General features: G+C 41.1%; 1 protein-coding gene across 2 annotated transcripts in view; it reads left to right on the top strand.

The window, feature by feature from the left end:
• The window catches only part of RSPO3 (R-spondin 3), a 64,570-nt gene that overhangs the window by 26,162 nt on the left and 16,782 nt on the right, over positions 1-21,626 (top strand). For both annotated transcript variants that reach the window (XM_064649576.1, XM_064649577.1), the window contains 3 exons: positions 9,921-10,112; positions 11,586-11,732; positions 14,085-14,282. In XM_064649576.1, coding sequence (XP_064505646.1) covers positions 9,921-10,112; positions 11,586-11,732; positions 14,085-14,282 — 537 coding nt within the window. The remainder of the gene's footprint in view (positions 1-9,920; positions 10,113-11,585; positions 11,733-14,084; positions 14,283-21,626) is intronic.

The following is a 21,626-nucleotide window of genomic DNA, read 5'->3' as shown; positions in this document are numbered from 1 at the left end:
CTTAGATTGCAAGGGAGGTGATAGCCATGGGGATCCTTTTAACAGGAAGAATGAGTGTGAAGGTGTGTATGAGGGACCTGTCTTCATTCTGCATTGACCCAGTAACTGCAGGGGGTGATTTGTACTCTGGAGGTGGCAGCAAAGGGACAACAGGGCATTTGGTCTGTGCAGCCACTGGCTACAGCAGTTTCCTACAGCCATGTGCAGTCTGCACCTTCTCTTTTCAAATACAGCCTGTGCATAAGCTTTCAATTAATTTAACTATCTGGAAAGTTTGATGTGTTAGCATTAAACTGTTAATTGTATTTGGGATAACAAACATACTATTACAGATGATACATTAACTAAAATCAAACAAAAAAATAAGCAGTTTTAATTTATTTTAAATAATTTTCTCTTGCAATCAACTGAGCTGATTGGCATGCAAATCCCCAGGGAAGTGGTGGTATACCGCCACATAAAAAATTAACCTGCTTAAGCACAAAATGGATGATAGTCTTGATTTCATCATCAGCACATCAATAATTCAGCTCAAATACTTTGTAGCACAGCTGTAGCCTGATGGTAAACTGCCTGTTGTGTGTCATTGCAGTGATATCAGATGTATCACAGTTTTGGGGAAGTGAATGATGCTCGGTGTGAGCACTAAATTTCTTTCATGTGGGTCAGTGTGTGCTGCAGTGAAGCCGGTTGAGAGGGAAAGGCTCAGACTTCAAAGAGAGGGCAGCGCAGAAGGGGTGATGAAACAAGCCCTAACTACGTGCCATTCATAGCTACTTCACGAGAAGAGCCAGGCACACGGAGCTGTTAAACTGACTCAGTCTCTCAAGAATCGGATGTCTACTTAAATCTCGGCCATTGTATTATTTAATCCCAATCTAAACAGGCCATCCAATCACACTGCCCTCTAAAAATCAGACAGCTACTCAGAACCATGGACTACCCTAACATCAATTAAGAAATAAGTGAAATCCTCACCTCTGTCTCTTCATAGGAGCTTTGCCACTAACTTTAATGGGCCAGGACTTTTGTCAGTGAGTCCAAGATGGGAGGTGATGATGTCTCTTGTCTGTTTTCAACTAGAGTTGCATTCTGTTTCGTATCATATTGTTCATGTTTTGGTCTCAAAAACCTTTACTTCTTTTTCTTTTAGACTAGCATGAGTCCCAGTGACATGAGGGAAAGGTAAAAGCAGTTGGATCATCATTTGCTGAGTGTTGGTAGCATATGCATCACTACTGCGGCACAGAAGCAGTCACTAGAGCTAGTACTTTAATTATTGATTTCAACTTATGTCGCTGATGGATGGATGGTCCAGTCAGCCTGGAGAAGTTAGCCTTTTCCTTAATGAAAATTTGAGATCAGAGTTTCTCTTTGTAGAACACAATTTTTAGAGATCTTCTGGCACTGTGGTACTCCTTAGTGTCTGTACTCTGCATTCAAATCTTGATGTGAGTCTTGAACTTAAAGAGATAGGTTCCATTTAAACGTTTGCAGGCATCAGTCCGGAACAGTTCCATTGCAAACAATATACTTCGGGCCTTCAGTTAGCTTCAGTATGGTATGAATTTAATCATTACACAGAAAAAATTATTTCATTTAGTACACACTTTTGATCAGTTCCACTTAAAAAATACACTAAATTGAGAGGATATTAAGTAATTGACCAAAGGCACATCTGAGCACTGCCAAGGCAGTGGGCTGGCTTGCTGTCTGGCTTATTAATTTTTTAACGCTATAAACATGGTAGTAGAAAATCATAGTTTCGACATGGGATTACAGGCTTTTACTGTTTAAACCCTTCTCCCTAGTCCCCGGCATGGAAAGTAAAATCTGTTACATCCTGCTGTTCTTTCTGTGGTTACTGAAACAAAACTTTGAGAGAAAAACTGGTCTCAAAAGACCCTGTGGGAAACGAGAAACTTGCAAATGCTACTGTAGTTGTGTAATGTTGACAGTATGAGCTGAGTGATCCTTATACAGCTTGGAAATGCACGAGCATCTGTGTAATACACAACAATAAGTCTCCAGTGTATTAAGAGAACAAAACAGGGGAAGCAAATGGGGTGTGCGGGAGACAGGCTGTGCTGCCACCAGAACAACCTGAGCATCAATGAGCTTTGCTAGAAACATAGATTGGGCACTACCATGAAGCAGCAAACAGAAAGACTGCATATTCTGAAAAATGAGCATGTATATTTTTGGTTTTTCACTTGGTAGAAGCATGCATTTCTTGTAGAGAAGAGATTGGGGAGTCAAGGGAGCCACAGTGATGTTGACAACCTTGTTTAAAAACAGTTCTGTGTGCGTACGAACAGTCTAAAATCAGCTGTGGATCTTCATGACAGCATCTTGCAGGATTACAGTACTAAAGTTCTGTCTAAATATATGTGCATCAAATAAAATCCCTTTCCAAAACTCACACCTCCTTTCTATCTGAGCACAGATGCTTTCTTTGCAAGTAGCTGAGTCTCACAACTGTCATGGCATGTTGGTTAATGCAACTATCAGGTTATTATTCTTCATAGTAGCATACTTGTCCTTCTATAACAGCTCCTTTTATCTAGACAATAAGGAGATAATGTAACCAAGATCTGCATTTTTAGAAAAAAATCATAATGTATAGTTTTGAAGGCTGAGTATTGGAAACAACTACAGCTGACTCTAAAATCAAGATCTGTAATTGCTTATAGGAGTTAGAACTTGAGGTGAGAAGGTATTGCATGACCTGGTCCTACCTTTACCATCATTACCAGGGTGCTTAAAGCAGCTTGTCTCAGGGGTCCTTACTGGTTTGGTTCCTATACTGGTTAAACTTCCTGCATCCCTGAATTTTGGTGGTGCTCTGTAGTATGTGGGAAAAAAGAAGTCAATTTCCCTTCTCTCTCCATGAAAAGAATTTTTCAGTTTATTTACAAAACTCTCTGGAATGACAAGGAGCCATTTGTGGTTGCTGTGGCTGATTTCTGTTGTGCTGAAGATGCTAGGAGACTGCACAAAACTCTTCACCCCTGGTGAGATTTTTCAGCCTGTTGATGCTCTTTCTAACCGAATTCAGGGGAAATGCGTTCTGGCTGCCAGTATACTTAACTTTCAGGATCACTCTGCCAGACATGTGTTTAATAATGATGAGGCAATCGCCAGTGAGATCTTGGCCATTTGGGCTGAGGGCCTCCTTGCTCGTAGGCACCACTACAAAACAGCTATAGATACTCCTTGAGACTGTGGGACAGTCCCATACTCATGTTTCTGTTGCTTTTTTAGAACTGTTGACACTTGGTGAACAAAATAGGTTGGTTTCTTTTCCCTCAGATGTGAAGTGCCTCTTGAGGAGGAAAACATTCTGTCACACCAGGCAGATGTTTGGGTAATTCTTTTGCAGTCCTCATGGGATCTTTTTCCCTCAAAACACAGGAGGACATTTGAGGATCCTCTTTGCGACGTATTTTGTACCATAGAAAGCAGTAATGCTCTGAAGTAAAATCCAAGTCAGGCAAATCTCTGGAGGAGTTACCACCCTCCTAGAAAGAAATCTTAAAGTATTTGGGAAGCACAAATCACAAAGAGAAACAGATGACACTAAGGCATTAACAATTGACTTTTAGACTGATTTTCCTCTTTCCCTCTTTTGCGGCTGGCTCAGACTCCTGTAGATCTTGAGGAGGCTGGACAGAGAGTCCACATTCCTCAGCTATCACCATTGGTTCAGTTGCATTCCAGAAAACTTATGGCCAATCCAATGTGGTGATTGTCATGTATGGGTCTTTCTTCCCCACAGAGCCCAGCTGCTGTACCATCACAACACACCAAGTCCGTGCAGGTGATTTAAGGCCAAGTGATTGAGCAGAGCTTAGCCTGCAAGACTGAGCTCAGGTTTCGCCTTGGCCCAAGATGGGAATCTATTTAGCAGTGATAATACAATTTTATCAAACCCATACATACTGACTGTCCTGGTGCTGTCCTACCCCTCCTGGGCTTTGTCTTTGCTCCGTAACTGTCTGTTGACTACACGTTGGTTCAGCGTTTTTGCCGCACCATTGTCCGTCCCACCTCTGATGCATTTCTACACAAAGAAATGCTGTCCAAGAAAGAGTCTGAGGAAATACGCTGTGGTTTGCAAACTGAATTCCTTAATGACTTTCTCATTAGAAGAGCTGACTGCCAAATGCTGTTTACATTTGCCTAAAGGACAGTCCACATGATTAAGAGTAGCTCTGCTTTACATGAAGTATTGTTTTCAGACCACCACCACAGGCAGCTGCTTCCCACTAGGCAAGAGGAAAAGAAAGGAATGCTAGTGAGCACACAGAGCAATCGAGCAACAGGAGAACCCAGGGGATATCCCATCCCAAATCGCCACCACCAAAAGGGCTAATGTCTGCGTGGGTGCTGTGTGGTGGGTAAAGCTGAGGTGGGGTTTGGCCTTGTGGCAAGGGGCAGCCCAGCTGGGAAGGCTGAATTCCAGAGCAGCTATGCTGTGAAAATATTTCCTGTGAGAATACGCACGCCTGAGAAACCAGGAGTAGCAGCAGCTCTCTAGCAGGGATGGATTTCATTTGCCTAGCACATCCATTTCAAGAGTGAACTTCTAAATGGACATCTTGTCTTCGGAGAGCAGTGATGAGTCAGTGCACCTCAGCTGCAGCAAACGGGCAAAGAATATTCTTCTACCCTGAGCTTTTCCTCTGGCTATCAGAACATGTGCCCAGCTGGATTCCTCCTCCATTTTGTTTTCTGTTGTTTTCTTTTTTTTTATCCCATAAATTTTAATCTAAAAATAAAGCAAAACTGATTGAAAAATGTCATTGCAAAGGTTTAGAATTTATTTGCTGCATATGGTCAAAGTCTAGCACCTCATCATCGGAAATTCAGATTCAAATGCAGCTCCTTATCCTTAACTTTCTCTTTTTAATAGACACCACAACTCATTGTTTCCAGAGTAGAGCTTTGGAAAATATTCTGAGATTTCATTTGCTAATGAGACTTAAAAGTAGTATCTGGACAAATGCCTTGCACAAAAAGAGGCCTCTGAGGAAAAAAAAGGGTTTAAAGGCAGACAGGACAAGAAAATAGTTCAATATTAATTTAGGGTCTTCCCTAATCTCCAGTATTTAAGTTTTATAAAAAGAAAAAAAGGAAGAACAGATTTATTGGCTACGGACTTATAGCCAGTCACAAGTCTGCATATACATACTTTGTACTACTCTTGGCTGATGACATGAGAAGGAAAAAAGGTGCAGCCTTTCCCCATTGACACTGATCTCCCTTCAGGATGATGTTAGCAGCTACTACACATAAATACTGCAGATTAATAATGCAGGTGGGAAAAAAAAAGAAAAGAAAGCCACGGACAGACTTCTGTTTGTATGCACTGCTAACCACAAATTACCGGGGTGCAAGGCTGCTGGCACCTACAATCTGATGGCACTGAGCATTCCCTGAGCACTAGTCTCATCTGCATTAAGCTGCATGGGAACTGATGCTCGTGATTACTTCCAGCAGAGTAATGCAGGTAGGGATGCAGAGACAGCGACTAGGTGAGCCTTTGCCACCACCATCAGCTGAATCCCAAACACTGATTCTTTCCCTAGATAAATATACTGCCTGTTGGCTTTTTGTTTTTTCTTTAAATGAAATGCATCCCAGTGTAAGGGTAACTTTGCACTTATGTTAGTTGTCTACCTTTGACGATCTGCTGCAGCTTCTCTGTGGGTCTCTGGGCTCCCACCACTTGCTTTGCCCATTGCTGCACTGCATTTTTCATCCCTGAGAGTCTATGATTTCACTGTGCTCAGAGTGTTTGAATACTAGAGGGCAGAAGTGCTGGATGGCTGGTAGGGTCATCTCTAAAGCCCATGCATAGAATACTTCATCCTCACTGAAGTCAGTTCTGAAAGTTGTGGAGCAATTTTTGGGTTTTGTTTTATATGTCTTTATAATGGAGCAGGTTACACCAAAGACAAAGTGGTTCAAGCAAGAGTATTTAGCCAGAGCATTTCTTGGACCTATTAGCAATCCCTCCTGGTTCTGCAGCCAGTGTCTAACCCATGAGACCACAGTGCCTGACTTTCTGCCAAGACACTGGACCTCTCTTTGTCCCTCTTACCATATCTAAAACTTGTGGCTAAAAGAAGTGGTCTGTGCTCTTCTAATGCTTTTTCACCTGCAGACTTCAAAGCATTTCTTAAAGTGGATATATGTTACTTACCCACTTCTACTGCTGACCTAAGCACAGAAATTTGAAGAAACGCTTACACCCTGTGTACCATGACTGGATTTCACCAGATAGGGTTTATGTTCCCAGCACATCACTTAAACTCTGGGCTCACAGTTTCTAATACGGGGGAAGAAGGGATAAAACTTCTGGTTGCTTCCTTGGGGTTATGATGTGGAGTTTCTGAAGTACTTGAGATCTGCAGGCACTAACACTTTGCTGCATTGAGAGACGAATAGTAAGGGCCAGTTCTGTAACCAGCAGTGATAAATTCCCTCCCTGTGTCAGAAATATGTTTTAGAGCCTGAGTTTGCTCTGTTTCCTTCTGGAATCCCTTCAATCCCCCTCAGCCTTTGCAGGAGGGGAGGGCCCTATGTTGCAGAGATCAGGCAAGCATCTGGATCTGAACTAGACAGGGAGGAGGCTGAGAGTTAACAAGAATGAGATCTTCAGCTGCAGCTTGGAGATGCCTAATTTCAAACATGCTCCACCATTTGTTTTTTCCCAGGTTCAATGACAAAGCCCAGTGCTGTGCTTTTAAACAGTGTCAATTTCTGGAGCACTTGGCTGTCCCTGCTTTGATTGTTGCCTGAGCCAGAATAAGGGTCTACCTAGCATTCAGAGAAAGTGCAATGAGAGACTGTTTTATTACAGATACAGTACAGATACAGGTCTCAAAGAAATGCCAGGCACAGTTGGAGACAGTCCAAAAAAGCATCCTTTTAATAGCTTTTAAGAGAAAAAACGCTTACTTAACTTAAAATGTTAATTCTGACTTTTCAACGAGACTTTTGCTCTAAGAATTTCCAAGAACAGGAGCTTATTTGACTTCATGCATTTAGTTATAATATGACATGAAATCAACCTTTAAATGGAGCTTGACTTGCATAGTTTATCTTATGCCTTGCTTCATAACACTAGCAATAAAATTCTCCATTTGGAACTACAGGCTTTTTCTTTTTTTGCTGTGTTATTTGTATAAGAAGTATCTGGAATGCATAAAAAGAGGCAGGAATTGTGGAAATGGCTAGGAGTATATATTTAAGACTTGTGCAGTTAAAGGGGAGATGGAAATTGTAATGGATCTTAGCTACAGAGAATTATCATATTTTGATAATAAAGTATTGCCTGTCTCATCTCTCGCACACAGCTTGACCTCAGAGCTGTTGCACATAATGTTTTCTCTGTCAAGAGAATCTATTCATAATGACATGTCACAGGTGCTCACACATAATATGTTTCCCATCAAAAGTGATCATCCATATTTTATATAGCAGCTTTGATGACAAATATTTTGTACTTCAGCTTCTTTTTCATCTGTCAGACTTAATGAAGGAAAGTCACAGATAGTTTTTATATAATATCAGCTCCTTAGATCACATTACTGTGTCTTCCTTTGAAAGTAGTTTCCTACAAGATCCACAAGACAGAGGAGAGAGAGGCAAGGAGGTTTTCCTTAACTTTGAAAAGAAAAACTATTTTCCAATTTTTTAATTTCAAAATTAATAAGCTCTGTACCTTTGGAATATTTTCAGAAAGAAATATGTTATATTTATTGAGCACTCAGTATTTTGAGAGTCTAGTGAAAGCAAGTCTGATAACTGAATTTATATTGCAACTTCTCACCATGCAGAATGCCATTTATTCTCATAGTAAGTAGTGCTGTGTCCTCATGGTAAAAACACTTTCCTCTAGGTTGTGCTGCAAAATAGGTACTTTGAGGCACACAGAGAACTGGGTTCTTATATTCTCACTGGAATTGTTATGCACATCAGGGTCAAAGTTTGCACTTTTCCTCCATGTTCAGCCCTACTGAGAGAAATAACCCCCATTCCTCATTTTATTAATGAAAGAGAAGAAGTGAACTTGAATTCCCTTTGAGGTTCTTCAGATTGCAGGACTTGTCATCGAAACCTCAGAACGCAGAGGAATGCTTTTCCCATTCATGGGACATGTCTTTTCTGCCTAGAGTGTAAGTGAACAAAGTACAGCGGTGTTCCTGAACTTCCTTGCTAGGCAAACCCACCTGAGCAGCGGGCAGTAGTGCCTCTCAACACATAAGCAATGGATTCATATGGACTTCTGGTCTACTCCAAGGGATCCACAGAAGGGAGTTGACAAAAGCAAGTTCATTGTGTATGCGAGATATTTAGCAGTGTCTGAAGACAAATATTAAATCAAAGCACTAAAATAGACAGTCAAAGCATGGCATGTGCATATTTATAAAATTACCACTGGCCTGAGGAGAAGGCAGAACAGGAAGCTGCTGATATTTACAAATACAAGTTACAAATGCAAATGAGGACTGTATTTCTCCTATATATGAAATATAACCAGATGTCTCAGGCTGAGAGATGAAAGCTTACACTTAGAAAAATGCCTGGGTTTTTTGTACAAGACAAGACCAAAAAAGAGGGGACACAGGGTCTGCAGCTACTTGATGCTTAATTATTTTTTACTTCTAATTTATTTAAGAAAGCAAGCAGGGAGAAATTAAAAGTAGCTAACAACTTCTAAAGTACAGGAAGGTGCAAAACTTTATTCTCTGCTACTGAGAAGTATAATGGCCAGTCTTCGCGAGCGAAGATTTTGGGAAAGGTCACAAACCCTTCCAGCCTGCGCAGTGGATTTTTTTAGGTGAGACACAGCGTGCGCTGAACTGAGCCCACCCTTTAGTCCTGAGGTTCATCTGCCGGGGCCGAGCAAAGCTTGGACAGTGGCAGTGAGGTCCCCAGGATGTAGGTTTGTTTAGAGTGACCTTCTCTTAGGTGGATTGCCTACCAAGGCTGACGAGCTCCACCTGCCCAGGGGGCTGGGAATCGAACCCGGGTCGCAGTGGTGAGAGTCAGGCACTCTAACCACTAGACCACGTAATACACTGATTAATGTCTGCTACTGAAAAGATAGTCTGCAATAGCATCCTCTTTTCTGCTATCCCCAAGCCTCTGAAGAATTTAAGCAGTGAGTGTAATAAGTTTCCCTTTCCTTGTCTGAAGAATTAGAACAATTCAATTGAAAGACAAATATAATCCTACCTATGCTCCGTGCTGAGACCGGAGCAGGGTAAATGCCACAGTTAAGTCTAAACATCAGGTTGTAATTGTTAGAGATTAAAAACATGCCACAGAGAACATTCCAGGAAAAGAAGGAGGGTGAGAAGTATGGCTCTCCTGTGTCTTTTTATTAAGGTAAATTATCATCCGATCTTACAAGGGCATATTCCTGCACAGCAGAACTTAATCAAATGGCATTTAGTCAATGAAGGAAATTACACACTAGATTGATTTTTAATCATCCAACTAGGAAAAGCAGGGATAAGTGAACATGAATTTGTCTGCTGAGCCAAATGCATACAAGGCAGAAAAGCCACTGAAAACAAAGAAAAGAAAAATAAATGTTCTCTAGGATGCTGCTGTTCCATACAATCTATTTCAAATATCATTTGCTGTTAGCTATTTCTTCAAGATGTGAACATATCAGCTGAGCTGCTTGGTTGTTTTTTTTTTAATGCCGATGAAATAATCTCTGAAATGGAAAGTCAGGTCATAAGCAACACAGATTGCTTATGCAAAAATGAAGCAATCTTTAAATGCTGTCAGAGAGATGGATGGCCCACCCTTCAAAGTACAGAGGAACCATTATTTCATGGTCTTGTCTAATGTCCTGTTCTCTCACAGTTTGTTTTCTTTAATGCTTGTCTTCTCAGTGCATCCTAACGTGAGCCAGGGTTGCCAAGGAGGGTGTGCTACATGTTCTGACTACAACGGATGCCTGTCATGTAAGCCCAGGCTCTTTTTTGTTCTGGAGAGGATTGGCATGAAACAGATTGGAGTATGTCTTTCTTCGTGTCCAAGCGGATATTATGGGACACGGTATCCCGACATTAATAAGTGTGCAAGTAAGTGTTGGGGAAAGGGGAAGCTCATGGATTTGTTTGTTTTCTCTTGAATGCTGTGTTCCCTTAGGAGTCAAGTCAACAGAGAAGCAGACGGACAGGCCATGTCTCTAATGTTCAGTTCTTTATAGTAGTGCAGTAAATATTAACCCAAGCAAGAAGCTAAGGTGAAAGATCACAAAATGGCCTAAAGCTCAGGGATCCCAGCTCTGCATGAATGACCTGCCTAGAATCCACATGATGGCCTCCTCCTCTACAACTCCATGTGAAAAGGAAGCACAGGTGGGCACCAGGCACTGCCTTCCAGCAACATCACTGAAGAGCAAGCGGGGACCGAGGAATGCTGAATCTTGGTGGCTGGAGCTGTTTAACCCTCTGCCCTTACCCGCCTGACCCCTGAGACAAGGACAGAAGATGGCAGGTGGCATTCTTCAGAGATGTGGTTTGCCCTGGTCTCTTTATAGCTTGTCTCACACTCAGTGTAGTCCTCTGAATGCCTGTAGAAGCTGGCCAGGCTTCAGCTGCCCAGCTTTCAGCCTGATTTGGGGGAAGTTACTGATTCATGTTGTCTCCAGGCTGGGGGACAGAGAAGCCAACTCTATTCTTTACCACTCAGGCAACATTTTGACCCCAGTATGGATTTTGAACCATAAATGAACTGGAAAAGATCGCAATGTCATCCCCACTCCTCTTTTTGTTGTTGAATTCACTGTTTTTAATCCCACAGGTGATATAAAAACATAAGAGCGACGGCCAAGAAACTCTCCCAGTTTTTACCTGGTAATAAAAGTTATTTAATGAATGGACCCCAGAGTAAAGTCTTACAGAGTAACTTGACACTGTAAAGTATTTGCTCACTTTTTAGCAGTGTGTGGCCTTGCATATCAGACATGAGCTGTGCCATACATAAGGTTTTATGCATTTCTCCTAAAAGCTTCTGAGAACTGGGAAATAGTAATGCAAATTTGGGTAGTCATACAGATAATACCTGAAATACTACAGGACATCTGATTGAACATCAGGGAGCCATTTGAAGAAAAAAGAAAGATATGTTGATTCAAAACAGTCCAAAGCAGATTCTAAATTCTGGCATATCTTTATTTCTCTGGATTAATGGCAATAGATAGTGTGGAGCTGACCTGGTACTTGTGTCCCTATGCTTTGTCAGTGTAGGGCAGAAGCAGTATATTGTTATTCTCACGTGCTGTGCTCTGTCTGCCATTCGCGTAGGTCTTCAAGAAGATTATCAGTGTGAGGCTGTTCAGCATCAGGCAATCCTTTTTAAACCCTCACCCATGCTGAGGTCATTTGTGGCTGGCCTCACTGTGTGTACAGGCCATGAAGAAGATCTAAATATAATTTGCTCCCTTTGAAGATTGACATTGCTAGAATTGTGTGATTCTTGTATATGTGAGAGAGCCCATGCTATTTCATGGCAAAGAGCAATAACATTGTTGTATACTGTTTGCATTTCAGAATGTAAAGCTGACTGTGATACCTGCTTCACCAGAAACTTCTGCACAAAGTGTAAAAGTGGGTTTTACTTATACAGTGGAAAGTGCCTTGAAAAGTGTCCTGATGGGCTGGAAGCCAACAACCACACGATGGAGTGCACTAGCATTGGTAAGTCCAGTCCCCACAATCCTGCCTGGTTTTCTCACAGAGGATGGGGAATCTAAGGAAGGCATGTCCAGTTACAACACCAGGGAAGTGCAGCTTGAAAATGTTCTGCATAACAAGATGTATTCCCCAGCACAAAAAAGTCAAGGTATTGCCCAAATCTGCTGCTTCACAAGAGGTACAAACTTGGTTGTGGCCCACAAACACAGCCTTGATGCTCTGCCACAGGAGATATGGCCTGTTTGGTCTGCCCTGAGGCAGAATGACGTATATCTCTTACTTGCTTTGCTAGAGTGTTATGCAGCAGCACTAACATGAAAAGTTCAAAAACCCTGTGTCAGATCCCATATGTAGTTGAAAGATTAAAATACTCATGGCTTTGCTTTAGCTCCCTTGTACTTCCTGAGTCAAGTATGTATGAGACAACACTTTGAAGCTTACCTTCACAAAAGTGAAGGCTAGCAACTAAAATGCTAAGGAAACACACACCCCCCAAAAAAACCAATCCCCAAAATGGTATATGTGCATAATCACCTGAGTGCAGAAAATGAGGATGAAAATAAAACGCCAAATAGGGTGGCACTGACACTGAAATAGTGAGATTGATGTCACTGTGACTCACTGGCTGTGGAAAAGAGACCTGCTTTTGTATCTACAGCCTCTGACTCACAAGCTCCGATTATTCACTCAGGGTCAGTTTTGGAGGTCACCACACCTAACTGTCTGCTTCATCCCTCTGCCACCCCTTCAACTGAAAGAAGACTGAGTGATATATTTGCCTTGGGTTAGTGCAGCTAGCAGCCCATGGGCACGCCGAAGCTTCAGCAGGGTTCAGCTTATTTTAGTATATTGGCTGTGAATTGTGGTGGCTGAGGGCTGTGAACTATGGTGCAAGCAGTAACCTCTTCAGCCACTAGCAACTAGGGAGCACTTAGGCACAGTCTGTCCATGATGGAAATCTCCTCCCCCACAGTATCATGCACATAGCTCTCCCTGGCATCAAGTGTTTTGGAGGGGAAGTAATGTAGGAATAAAAATAATGTGCACTAGTTTGGCATTTTCCTTCTCAAATATTTATTAGTTCAGGTGGTAGTGTAGGCTTTCACTGTTTTATTTGCAAGCAAAGACTTTCATCTTTGAAAGAAATTCAAGGGATCATTTTTGTTTATTGGAGGCTGTTTCCAAGTGCTGTACACTTAGCCGCTTTAACAATGAGTCAGACTCAACTAAGAAAAGCCATTTAAAGCTATGGAGTAAAACAGAACCTTTTTGTGCACGTGAAAGTCAATTATTTTAACAGGACAGCGCCAGTGTAATATGAAAAAAAATGACCCACACAATAATTCACTGAAGGGAGGCTCAGAGATTGCCTGAAGTCAGTTATATTTTCTAGGTTTTGGAAAATTCAGAAGTAAATTCTGGAGCTGGAAAAATACTGACTTACAAATTCCTCCTTATATAGGGGCTGGAAGTCTTTCCATCTTCAATGATGACTTATAATCTTAAACACGCAGTTATACATAAAGTAAATATAAATATTTACTATCATTTATCAAGAGAAGGATACTGAGGAGATGGCACAAGACAAGGATGGCTATTAAGAGCATACTGTTAAGCTTCCAAAGTTACTCCCATTTTTGTTTACGCTGTTTGGACAAGTGTGCAGCAACACATATTTTGAGTTCCAAATAGTACAGGATGCACATTCACATCACTCTGATTTAGAAACTGTAACCTACACTGTTCGGAAAAGTTTGAAAACCCATCCCAATCTAAGTTCTCCTCTGCTTTGCCTATTTCCAGCTTGTATATACTACAGATGATGGCTCTTTCACAATTTAAGCTGAATACCAAGCAGCAGATCACCAAAGATGCTTGACTCCTACTGTAGTATCTTTCAATATCAGTTGGTCCTTTATAACTATTGATTTCCAAATTCAATATCTTTGAGACCAGCTGCAGCAGCTTGACCCCAATAACTTCACTCACCTTTCACACAGGCATGACCAAAGTTTAATTCCACTGAAGCTACAAGGGTTTGTACCTGCATCAAAGCAAAGGAACCTAAGAACAAACCCCAGTAACTGATTTCATTGAGACCAATTGTGTTTTGTTGCCTTGTTTCAGGAATGGAATTACAAAATAGCCAGTAGAAAGTAGTAACTGACATAATTATTTTGTGCTATATATCCTCAGCTGTCCAATTTCTGTCAATTCACTGCTGTATGTCACTGCTAATTAATTTCATTAGTTTTTACCACCTTTTGGCTGATGCAGAATAAAATTAATGTACCATATATATTGTGTATACAAAAATATATTGGCCAGGCTCAGTTTGTCCTATATTTATTGCAGTGCACTGTGAAGCTAGTGAGTGGAGTCCATGGAGCCCTTGCACAAAGAAAGGAAAAACATGTGGTTTCAAAAGAGGAAATGAAGTAAGGGTCAGAGAGATCGTACAGCATCCATCAGCAAAGGGTAATCCCTGCCCAGCTACAAGCGAGAGCAGAAAATGTATTGTACAAAGAAAGAGATGTCAGAAGGAAGGAAAAGGTACCACGTTATCATCATCATAATATGAGATTGGTATTGTGCTTTTTTAATAACTCACACCTGAATTCTTAGGCCTTGATTGCAGGCTTCACCAGAGCTCCCATTGATGTGGTGTTCTTCGGGCTGGAGAGAACTGTGCCTTTGCCTGGAGTAAATAAAGTCCTAACACTGCTCAAAAAATGTGCTTTGTGTGATCTAGAGAGAACAGGGTGGGCTCATGGGAAGGCACTTTGTCTTTCGGTTCTGTCTTCTGAAAGAGCTGCCAAGATGACGGGTTGCATGTGGCACTCAGAACGAAAAGATCCATCATAAAACATGTCATGGTGGTTGTTGTTTGTTGGGTATCAGGCAGCCAAGTTTCATGCTTCAGCCATGGGATTCCTCCAAAACAATTCCTATTTCTTGCTTCCCTACAGGTAAAACTATAACTCGTGCAAATGCAGCGCTGTGGCCTCTCTCCTGAACTCTTTCTACTTGCTCTGGCTGAACAACATGGCCTGATTTGCATCTAGGTCATGAAGTCCCAGCACGGGAGAAAGACCACAACACTGCATGGCAAACAAGAGAAACTCCACTTGGTTTCACCTAAAAAGCAAAACTGCCGGCAGAACCATCCATCCATGCAAGGCAGCTTGTTGGACTTATTCCCCAGCATGACAGCTAGTGAATGGTATCCCACATGTTAAGAAGTCTATGAAATAATAATTTACACAAATTCCACCCAGTAGATATTGTTGTTCCATTGTTCCCTTTTCTTCCCTTCTTGCAGAGGGGAAGTTCCTTGGTCTGTCCCCAGTGCAGTTACTCTGGTTGACATAGGACGGTCTATGGAATATTTCTTTTTCCCCATCCCTCCCATTTTCCCCATCCTTCCCATTGCCCCATCCTGCCTATTTTCTCTTTTCCTCTCACTCCTTTTGAGGGTGAGTGGAACAGGTGGAGCAACTCTTCCCTCGTGTGAACATCTGTGAGTCAGGAGAAGCTGCTGGTAACAAGTACTAACTGACTGTTTCACTGTTAAATGGTGGCAAGGATTGCTGAAATTACTTATGGAAATGTTCAAGGGGTTTGGAACTCATAACCCTTTTGAAGGTTGGCTTGTTCCCTGGGGATGTACTTCATGAGAAGGGAAATAATGTTATTAGAGAGTGTCCAAAGGAGGGCCACTAAGATGGTGAAGGGCCTTGAGGGGAAACCGTATGAGCAGCAGCTGAGGTCACTTGCCTGTTCAGCCTGGAGAAGAGGAGACTGAGGGGAGACCTCATTGCAGTCTTCAACACCCTCACAAGGGGAAGAGGAGGGGCAAGTAGCAATCTCTTAACTCTTGTGACCAGTGACAGGACTTGAAGAAATGGCATGAAGCTGAGTCGGGGGAGGTTTAGGTTGGATATCAGGAAAAAGTTTTTCACCCAGAGTGTGGTTGCGCACTGGAACAGGCTCCCCAGGGAAGTAGTCACAGCACCAAGACTGAGTTCAAGAAGAGCTTCGACAATGCTCTCAGGTACATGGTGTGATTATTGAGGTGTCCTGAGTAGGGCCAGGGGTTGGACTTTATGATCCTGATGGGTCCCTTTCAACTCAGCATATTCTGTGATTCTATGGTTAGAAGGAGGATCTTATGAATCAGATAGCTACAGATGCCTCCCCCTCACCCAAGAACTGGTTAGATTTACTGATAAATGGGAGCCTATAGGGGTAGGTGTAACCTCCTCCTCCTCCTTTTGTCAGGCAGTGTCTTGAAGAGGTAAAGAGGTGCATCTGCATCAAGGTAAAAGCCAAGGCAACCTATTTACAGATTCCTGTAAAAATGCTACAGATTTCTATGTCCAGGATGCCCATACTTGCTTCTGTTCCTGCTCAGTGGTGCAACTTGAAACAGCTTCTCATTAGCCCACTGTAACAGGGGGAAGACTTGGGTTTTTTTCCTTATCGAGGCCCATTTTTGACAAAGGTGAAAATATAGAAATGAACTGTAATTTTGGAACTGTGAAACTGGGATTTTTTGGGGCAACGATATTGTGTATTTGCCTATGGTATGTTGGCATTGGTATTTCAGATTGAATAAGACATTTCTCTTTGAGAAATGACTGCTGTTCCTGTGTAATAAGGACTTAAGAAGAAACTACTCAGGTATTTTACTGTCCATTCTTATTTTATGGGATTTAAGCCAAACCATACTTGAAAAATACTGTGCACCACAAGAATTCATTCACAATCAGGAATCTTTCTTTCATTCTTTTCTACAATGTGCTTAAAGGTGGGGTTTTTTCTTCCTTTTGAGCAAGTCACAGTCTATATCCTAGCCTGTTTTATGATCAGTAGACAATTCCTTCAAAACCAATGCAGGCTGATGAAACCTATGTTCCAACTCTATCTGTGCCCTTGGGATTTGTGTGTCTATATCTGAAAGCCATTTTTTTATGTTCTGAAATCCACCTTCTCAGTATCCACAAAAGTCTTTCCCATTTATTTTCATACACCTTCTCAGGGACATGTTTACTTTTTTTTTTAAGAAAGATAATTCTTAATAAATATGAGGAAATTCACATATAAAACATCAGGTTAAAATAGCTTCAAGGGATGGATTATGGTGACAAGAAAGGAAACTGAGAATTAAGCTACAAGTTTTCCTTCTGTTCTTACTGGAATGGGGAAACAAAACTTTCCAACTTAACTCCAGGCAACATATCTTCCCTACTGCTACTGTCCCTTATTACACAAAAAGAAACTTCTGTTCCCCTTTGAACAATAGAGTAATTGCCCGAGAAACCAAGCCAGGCTCTGTTCTTATGGCTAGCTGTGCCCATGCAGTGAGTGCAGAAGGAGGTAACAACAGAAACACTTAAAAGGGAAGGGAAAGTAAATAAGTTTGTATTTACTGTTGAGAAATATTGACAATTCTCTTTTTTATTGTAAAACTCCCCATGGCTGTTCAGGGGTTGCTTTAGAGTTTAGCTTCCATGGCAGTGGCTTTTGAAGTGTAGCAGCAGACCCAGCAGTTACGAACAGTGCTGTTAATCTTTTCTCCATGGCCATGACAAGAGAGCTAGCTTGGCCAGCCTTGGCCATTTCCATGTTGAATAGATGTCTGTGGCTGAGGGAGCTAGGGCAAAGACCACATGATGACGGGGTATGCTCGTCACAGATGCCTCAAAGACTTTGCTCAAGAAGTTGAGGTCAGAGACAGGATGTTAGTCAGTTAAGGCACTCCTATCGCACAGCAGCAAGGACATGTCTCTGGAACAGCTATGCAAAACGAGATAAAGCAGATGAAGAGAGGGTTTCTTTGTTTGTTTCCATTTGCTGGTGTGTTATTGAAGCTGGTGAGATCTATTGCAACCTTTTTTTTTTCCCCTCACTGGCTGCAAAATGAAGTTTTACTGTGAGAAGGTGCTAGTATTTTCAGAATGGATGAAAACAAATGGGAATAATGAGGAAACAAATATCCCAACTAGTCTAAAAGGCTCTTTTTGCTTATTTTAGCACTAAATAAGTTGATTCTAGGATGTTCTGACATGGTAATTCCCATGTTTTTCATATACAGGCTCCTTTTATAGTTCAGTCCTATCCAAACTTCACTGTAATTTATTTCATCGTTCTCCTCTTTTAGTCCCATGATGGTGAGTTCATTTTAGTCTGCATATTAAGTTCTATTTTTCTTCTTTCTTTCTTTCCCTCACACATTTTTTTTTCCTCCTCCAGTGCAGTACACTGTTACTTTTGCCTTTCCACACCTAACACTTTCTTGACTCCTACCCTTCACTGACAGATATTCGTTGAGTCACATGTTTCTTGTAGCCATGTCCATTCGTGTCAAATGGCAAATAGATGTACTGGAAAAGCATAACATGCAGAGCTCTTCAAACACTGAAAATTATCCTTTGGCTTAATAAATGTGCTCTCGCCAAACACGAGTCCCTTTGGACTGCTGTCTGCAAATGTGTGAGATTGACTTTTACTGGCCGAAAGACAAATATTCTGAAATTCTGATATTCTGCATACAAAAGTATTTGTGGGGAAGGAATTGCATGTTTTCATGAGTAATTCTGCCAAGAAGAGAATATTCACCACATGACTTTCTGTGGAGTCCCAACTAAACCCCCACAGAGATCAGCCAATTTTAAGTGCTTTCAGAGAACACGTTCTGATCGGTTTGAAGAGACTAAAAGAACTCATCAAAACTAGTATTAGTTATGAACAAGGAAGACACCTTAGAAATCTGGGTATTATGCAAGCCAATAGATAGATGACATTAGTTACACAGCTGTATCGTTGTAAGCAAATAAAATTATATTTCGATTGTTGCTCATTCATATATTGAATGAGCAACCACAATTGCATGTTTGTGGTGTTTAGATGTTCAAAGGACAGAAGCAATGCTAACTGCATCCCATCTGTGCAAACACAGACCAATGAAGGTTCCTGTTCCTGATAGGCAAAAATTCAAGCATTAGAAATGAAGACATGGTGGCATGAATGTAGAAAAGCATATTTCTTTTTCACTATGAAATGTAGGAATTTACCACCTTGTACAGTCTGAAAGCAGGATATTGTTATGAGAGGAAGAGGGGTAATTTTAGGCAAAATTCAAAAGACTACAACCCCCTGGAGGCAAGGTAGCTTGTCCATTAATGGCTTGTGCTGTAAGGAGAATAGAGACATGATGCTGTGATTTATTTTTTTTTTTTAATTACAGCAGGAATAAGAGAGAGAGCAGTGTCTTTGAGATGAGGAGCTGAATTCTGGGTGTAGACTGGCAAACAGAAGGGAACTAAGGGAACAGGATTTACTGCTGAACAGTTTTAATAAACAAGTATATATATTTTGGGTAAATAAAGTAAAATAAATGCTCCTATCTTGTACTGCATATATGTGACTATAAAAACGCAGGTTTGATTGAATAACTTAGAGAATTGAGATTCAACTCATGTCTTTTGTTTCTCTGGACTAGTTACTCTATCCCTTATTGCTATATGTCCACATAATGCTTTCAACATAATAATCAGATAATGTCTGAAAAGGTCTTCAGTTGGCTATGCTGTGAGGAAGGAATCCTATCAGGTAACCATCAGATTTCCAAAACCACCACTCAGCTAAAAATCCCAAGCCATTCATCAAGAATTCACTTTAGCTGAAAACAATTTAACTTAGTGCAAACTTAAAATATCAGTCAATAAATTAATTTCACTCATTTAATTTAAGATCATTGAGCTACCCACCCTAATGTACACACTCTGATGCCACACAGATCCATGTAACAATGGAGCACAGAGGGCTCTGGAGTCTAAATTAAGTTGCCCCTTTAGTATTTCTCACAAAGAAAAGTTTCTGCAGTAATTCTGCACCAAATCCTGTTGAGGGGTATTAACTTCATTAGCAGTCAGCTAAGCCATCCCAGGCAAAACAAATTAAAAATAGTCCCTACTAAAAGAGAAGAAAAGATGTGTTAGTTGCATTACATTTCAAAATGTAGGTGGAGGTACAGTAGTGAAGGAAGTCGTTTGAAATCAGCATGACTTTCTCCACTTTTTTGCTCAAGGTTTTAAACCTTGATATGTAAAATCAGGGTTTCATGATCTTCACAACCCACAGAAATTTCTGTGTAGCCACTTAAGACTTGCATAAGTATGTGCCACATCAATGTGTTTAATTATGTGCCAATACACCTTTTTTGCCCAAAAATTCTTGACTGACAGGCCTCTGGAACAGTTGCTTGTGCATTTTGCTGAGTTCTTTTGTCACACTGGACAATCTGAATTTTATATGGATGCAATTGATTTTGCCATCTGAGAAATCAGACTAGGAATGACAAGCTGGGACTCCACTGAGCCTCTGTAGGCTTTGCAAGGGTATGATGGGGTTCACTCCATTTAGGTTGGACAGCTAAAAATTGCTTGCTATTGTCAAAACAAGGGTCGTGTTAATGGTGGGGTTAATACTGCACCTAAGGTGCTGTAAGACAGATTCTAAGAAGTGCAAAATAATTTGCTTCCTGAAAGTGCCTGTTTCTTTCCAATGATTTTTAAGTACAGCCTAATATGAGTGATATGGACTTTTAACTGCTAACTTTTAAATTAAAGGGCACATTTTCTCCATCTGTATGGTAATGACTTTGCAACACTGCAAAATCTAAATCAAAGTTCACTCAGAGAGACTCTGTAAGCAAGATGAGTGTGTTTCAGGGAATCCATAGATCAGCCACAGTAAAACAAAAATCAGAGTTGAAAAATACTCATGTCCAATAGTAATTTCACCAAGTGTTGGCAAAATCAAGGTTAGAGCAGCATTTTGTTGTGTTGATAAACATCTAGTAGTGGCTGCACATCTGCTTATTCAAAGGTGGGTTGCCTTTTAGAGAACAAGCTCTGAATACTCTGTCCCTATGCACTCCACACACCAAAGATAAAAGTCTCTCCTCCAGTGCAATGGAGGCCCACACACTTCAGTAATTCCTCAGTATACTATTTTGAAACAAATTTTTCTGATTAAAAAAAAAAAAATTTGAGGAAATTCTGTATATTTCTGGTATTTAGTAATTTTACTTAATCGCATTTAAATCCCAAGCATTGCTATATGGGAAAGTAGGATACTCCAATCACAACCCGTCCCAAAAGTCACATCTTATCCCTCATGTAGAGCTCAGTGGCCTTTAAAATAAGAGGGCTGGAGCATGTGAGCCAGGGAGACATCACAGTACACAGTTCGCTCGTATGACTGTGAGAGTGTGTCCTGTGTGAAGGTCACTAGTGTGGTTATGGTTAATGACCCTACTCCATGGCAGGTCACAGGACTTCTGAAACCTCAAAATGAACATGAAACTAATTACTGCAACCCTGTGTTTACATACTGCATACGCCAATGGGCCCTAACTCTGGCCTTTGCAAGCCTGAGTTACTATAATTGAGGAATCTGTTTTGTGAAGAGTTTGGTTGTTTATTTTCCATTTGTTGCTGCCAAGAGGACTTCTCATTTCCTTTCCTTGCAGGGGTTTTGACTCTTTAACTTTAACACATTTCCAGCCTCCAAGAGTAGGGTTGCTGAGACCAGGAATCTGCTAGTTGCAACATGAAGTGAAATGGCATCCTGGGGATACCCTGAGTGAGGCAGGGCATAGACAGCACAGGGCTGCCCACTGCTGCTGGACAGCAGACAGGGACATGACCTGGAGAAGAAATCTGGGTGAGAAGAGTTCAGAGGGGGAGATAAAGATGAAATGAGTCGAAATGATTTGTGAATCTCAAATAGCTAATATTAAAGGATGTACTTACTCTACAAATCAAGGGCTGAAAAGGTTGGAAAAAGTTATTTTTAACCTCATAGCATTTAAAAGATTTAATCACAGGC

The sequence above is a fragment of the Pseudopipra pipra genome, chromosome 3, assembly GCF_036250125.1.
Source record: "Pseudopipra pipra isolate bDixPip1 chromosome 3, bDixPip1.hap1, whole genome shotgun sequence".
NCBI lineage: Eukaryota > Metazoa > Chordata > Aves > Passeriformes > Pipridae > Pseudopipra > Pseudopipra pipra.
Note: the sequence above shows the minus strand (reverse complement) of the source record. Positions and strands in the feature narration are given on the sequence as shown.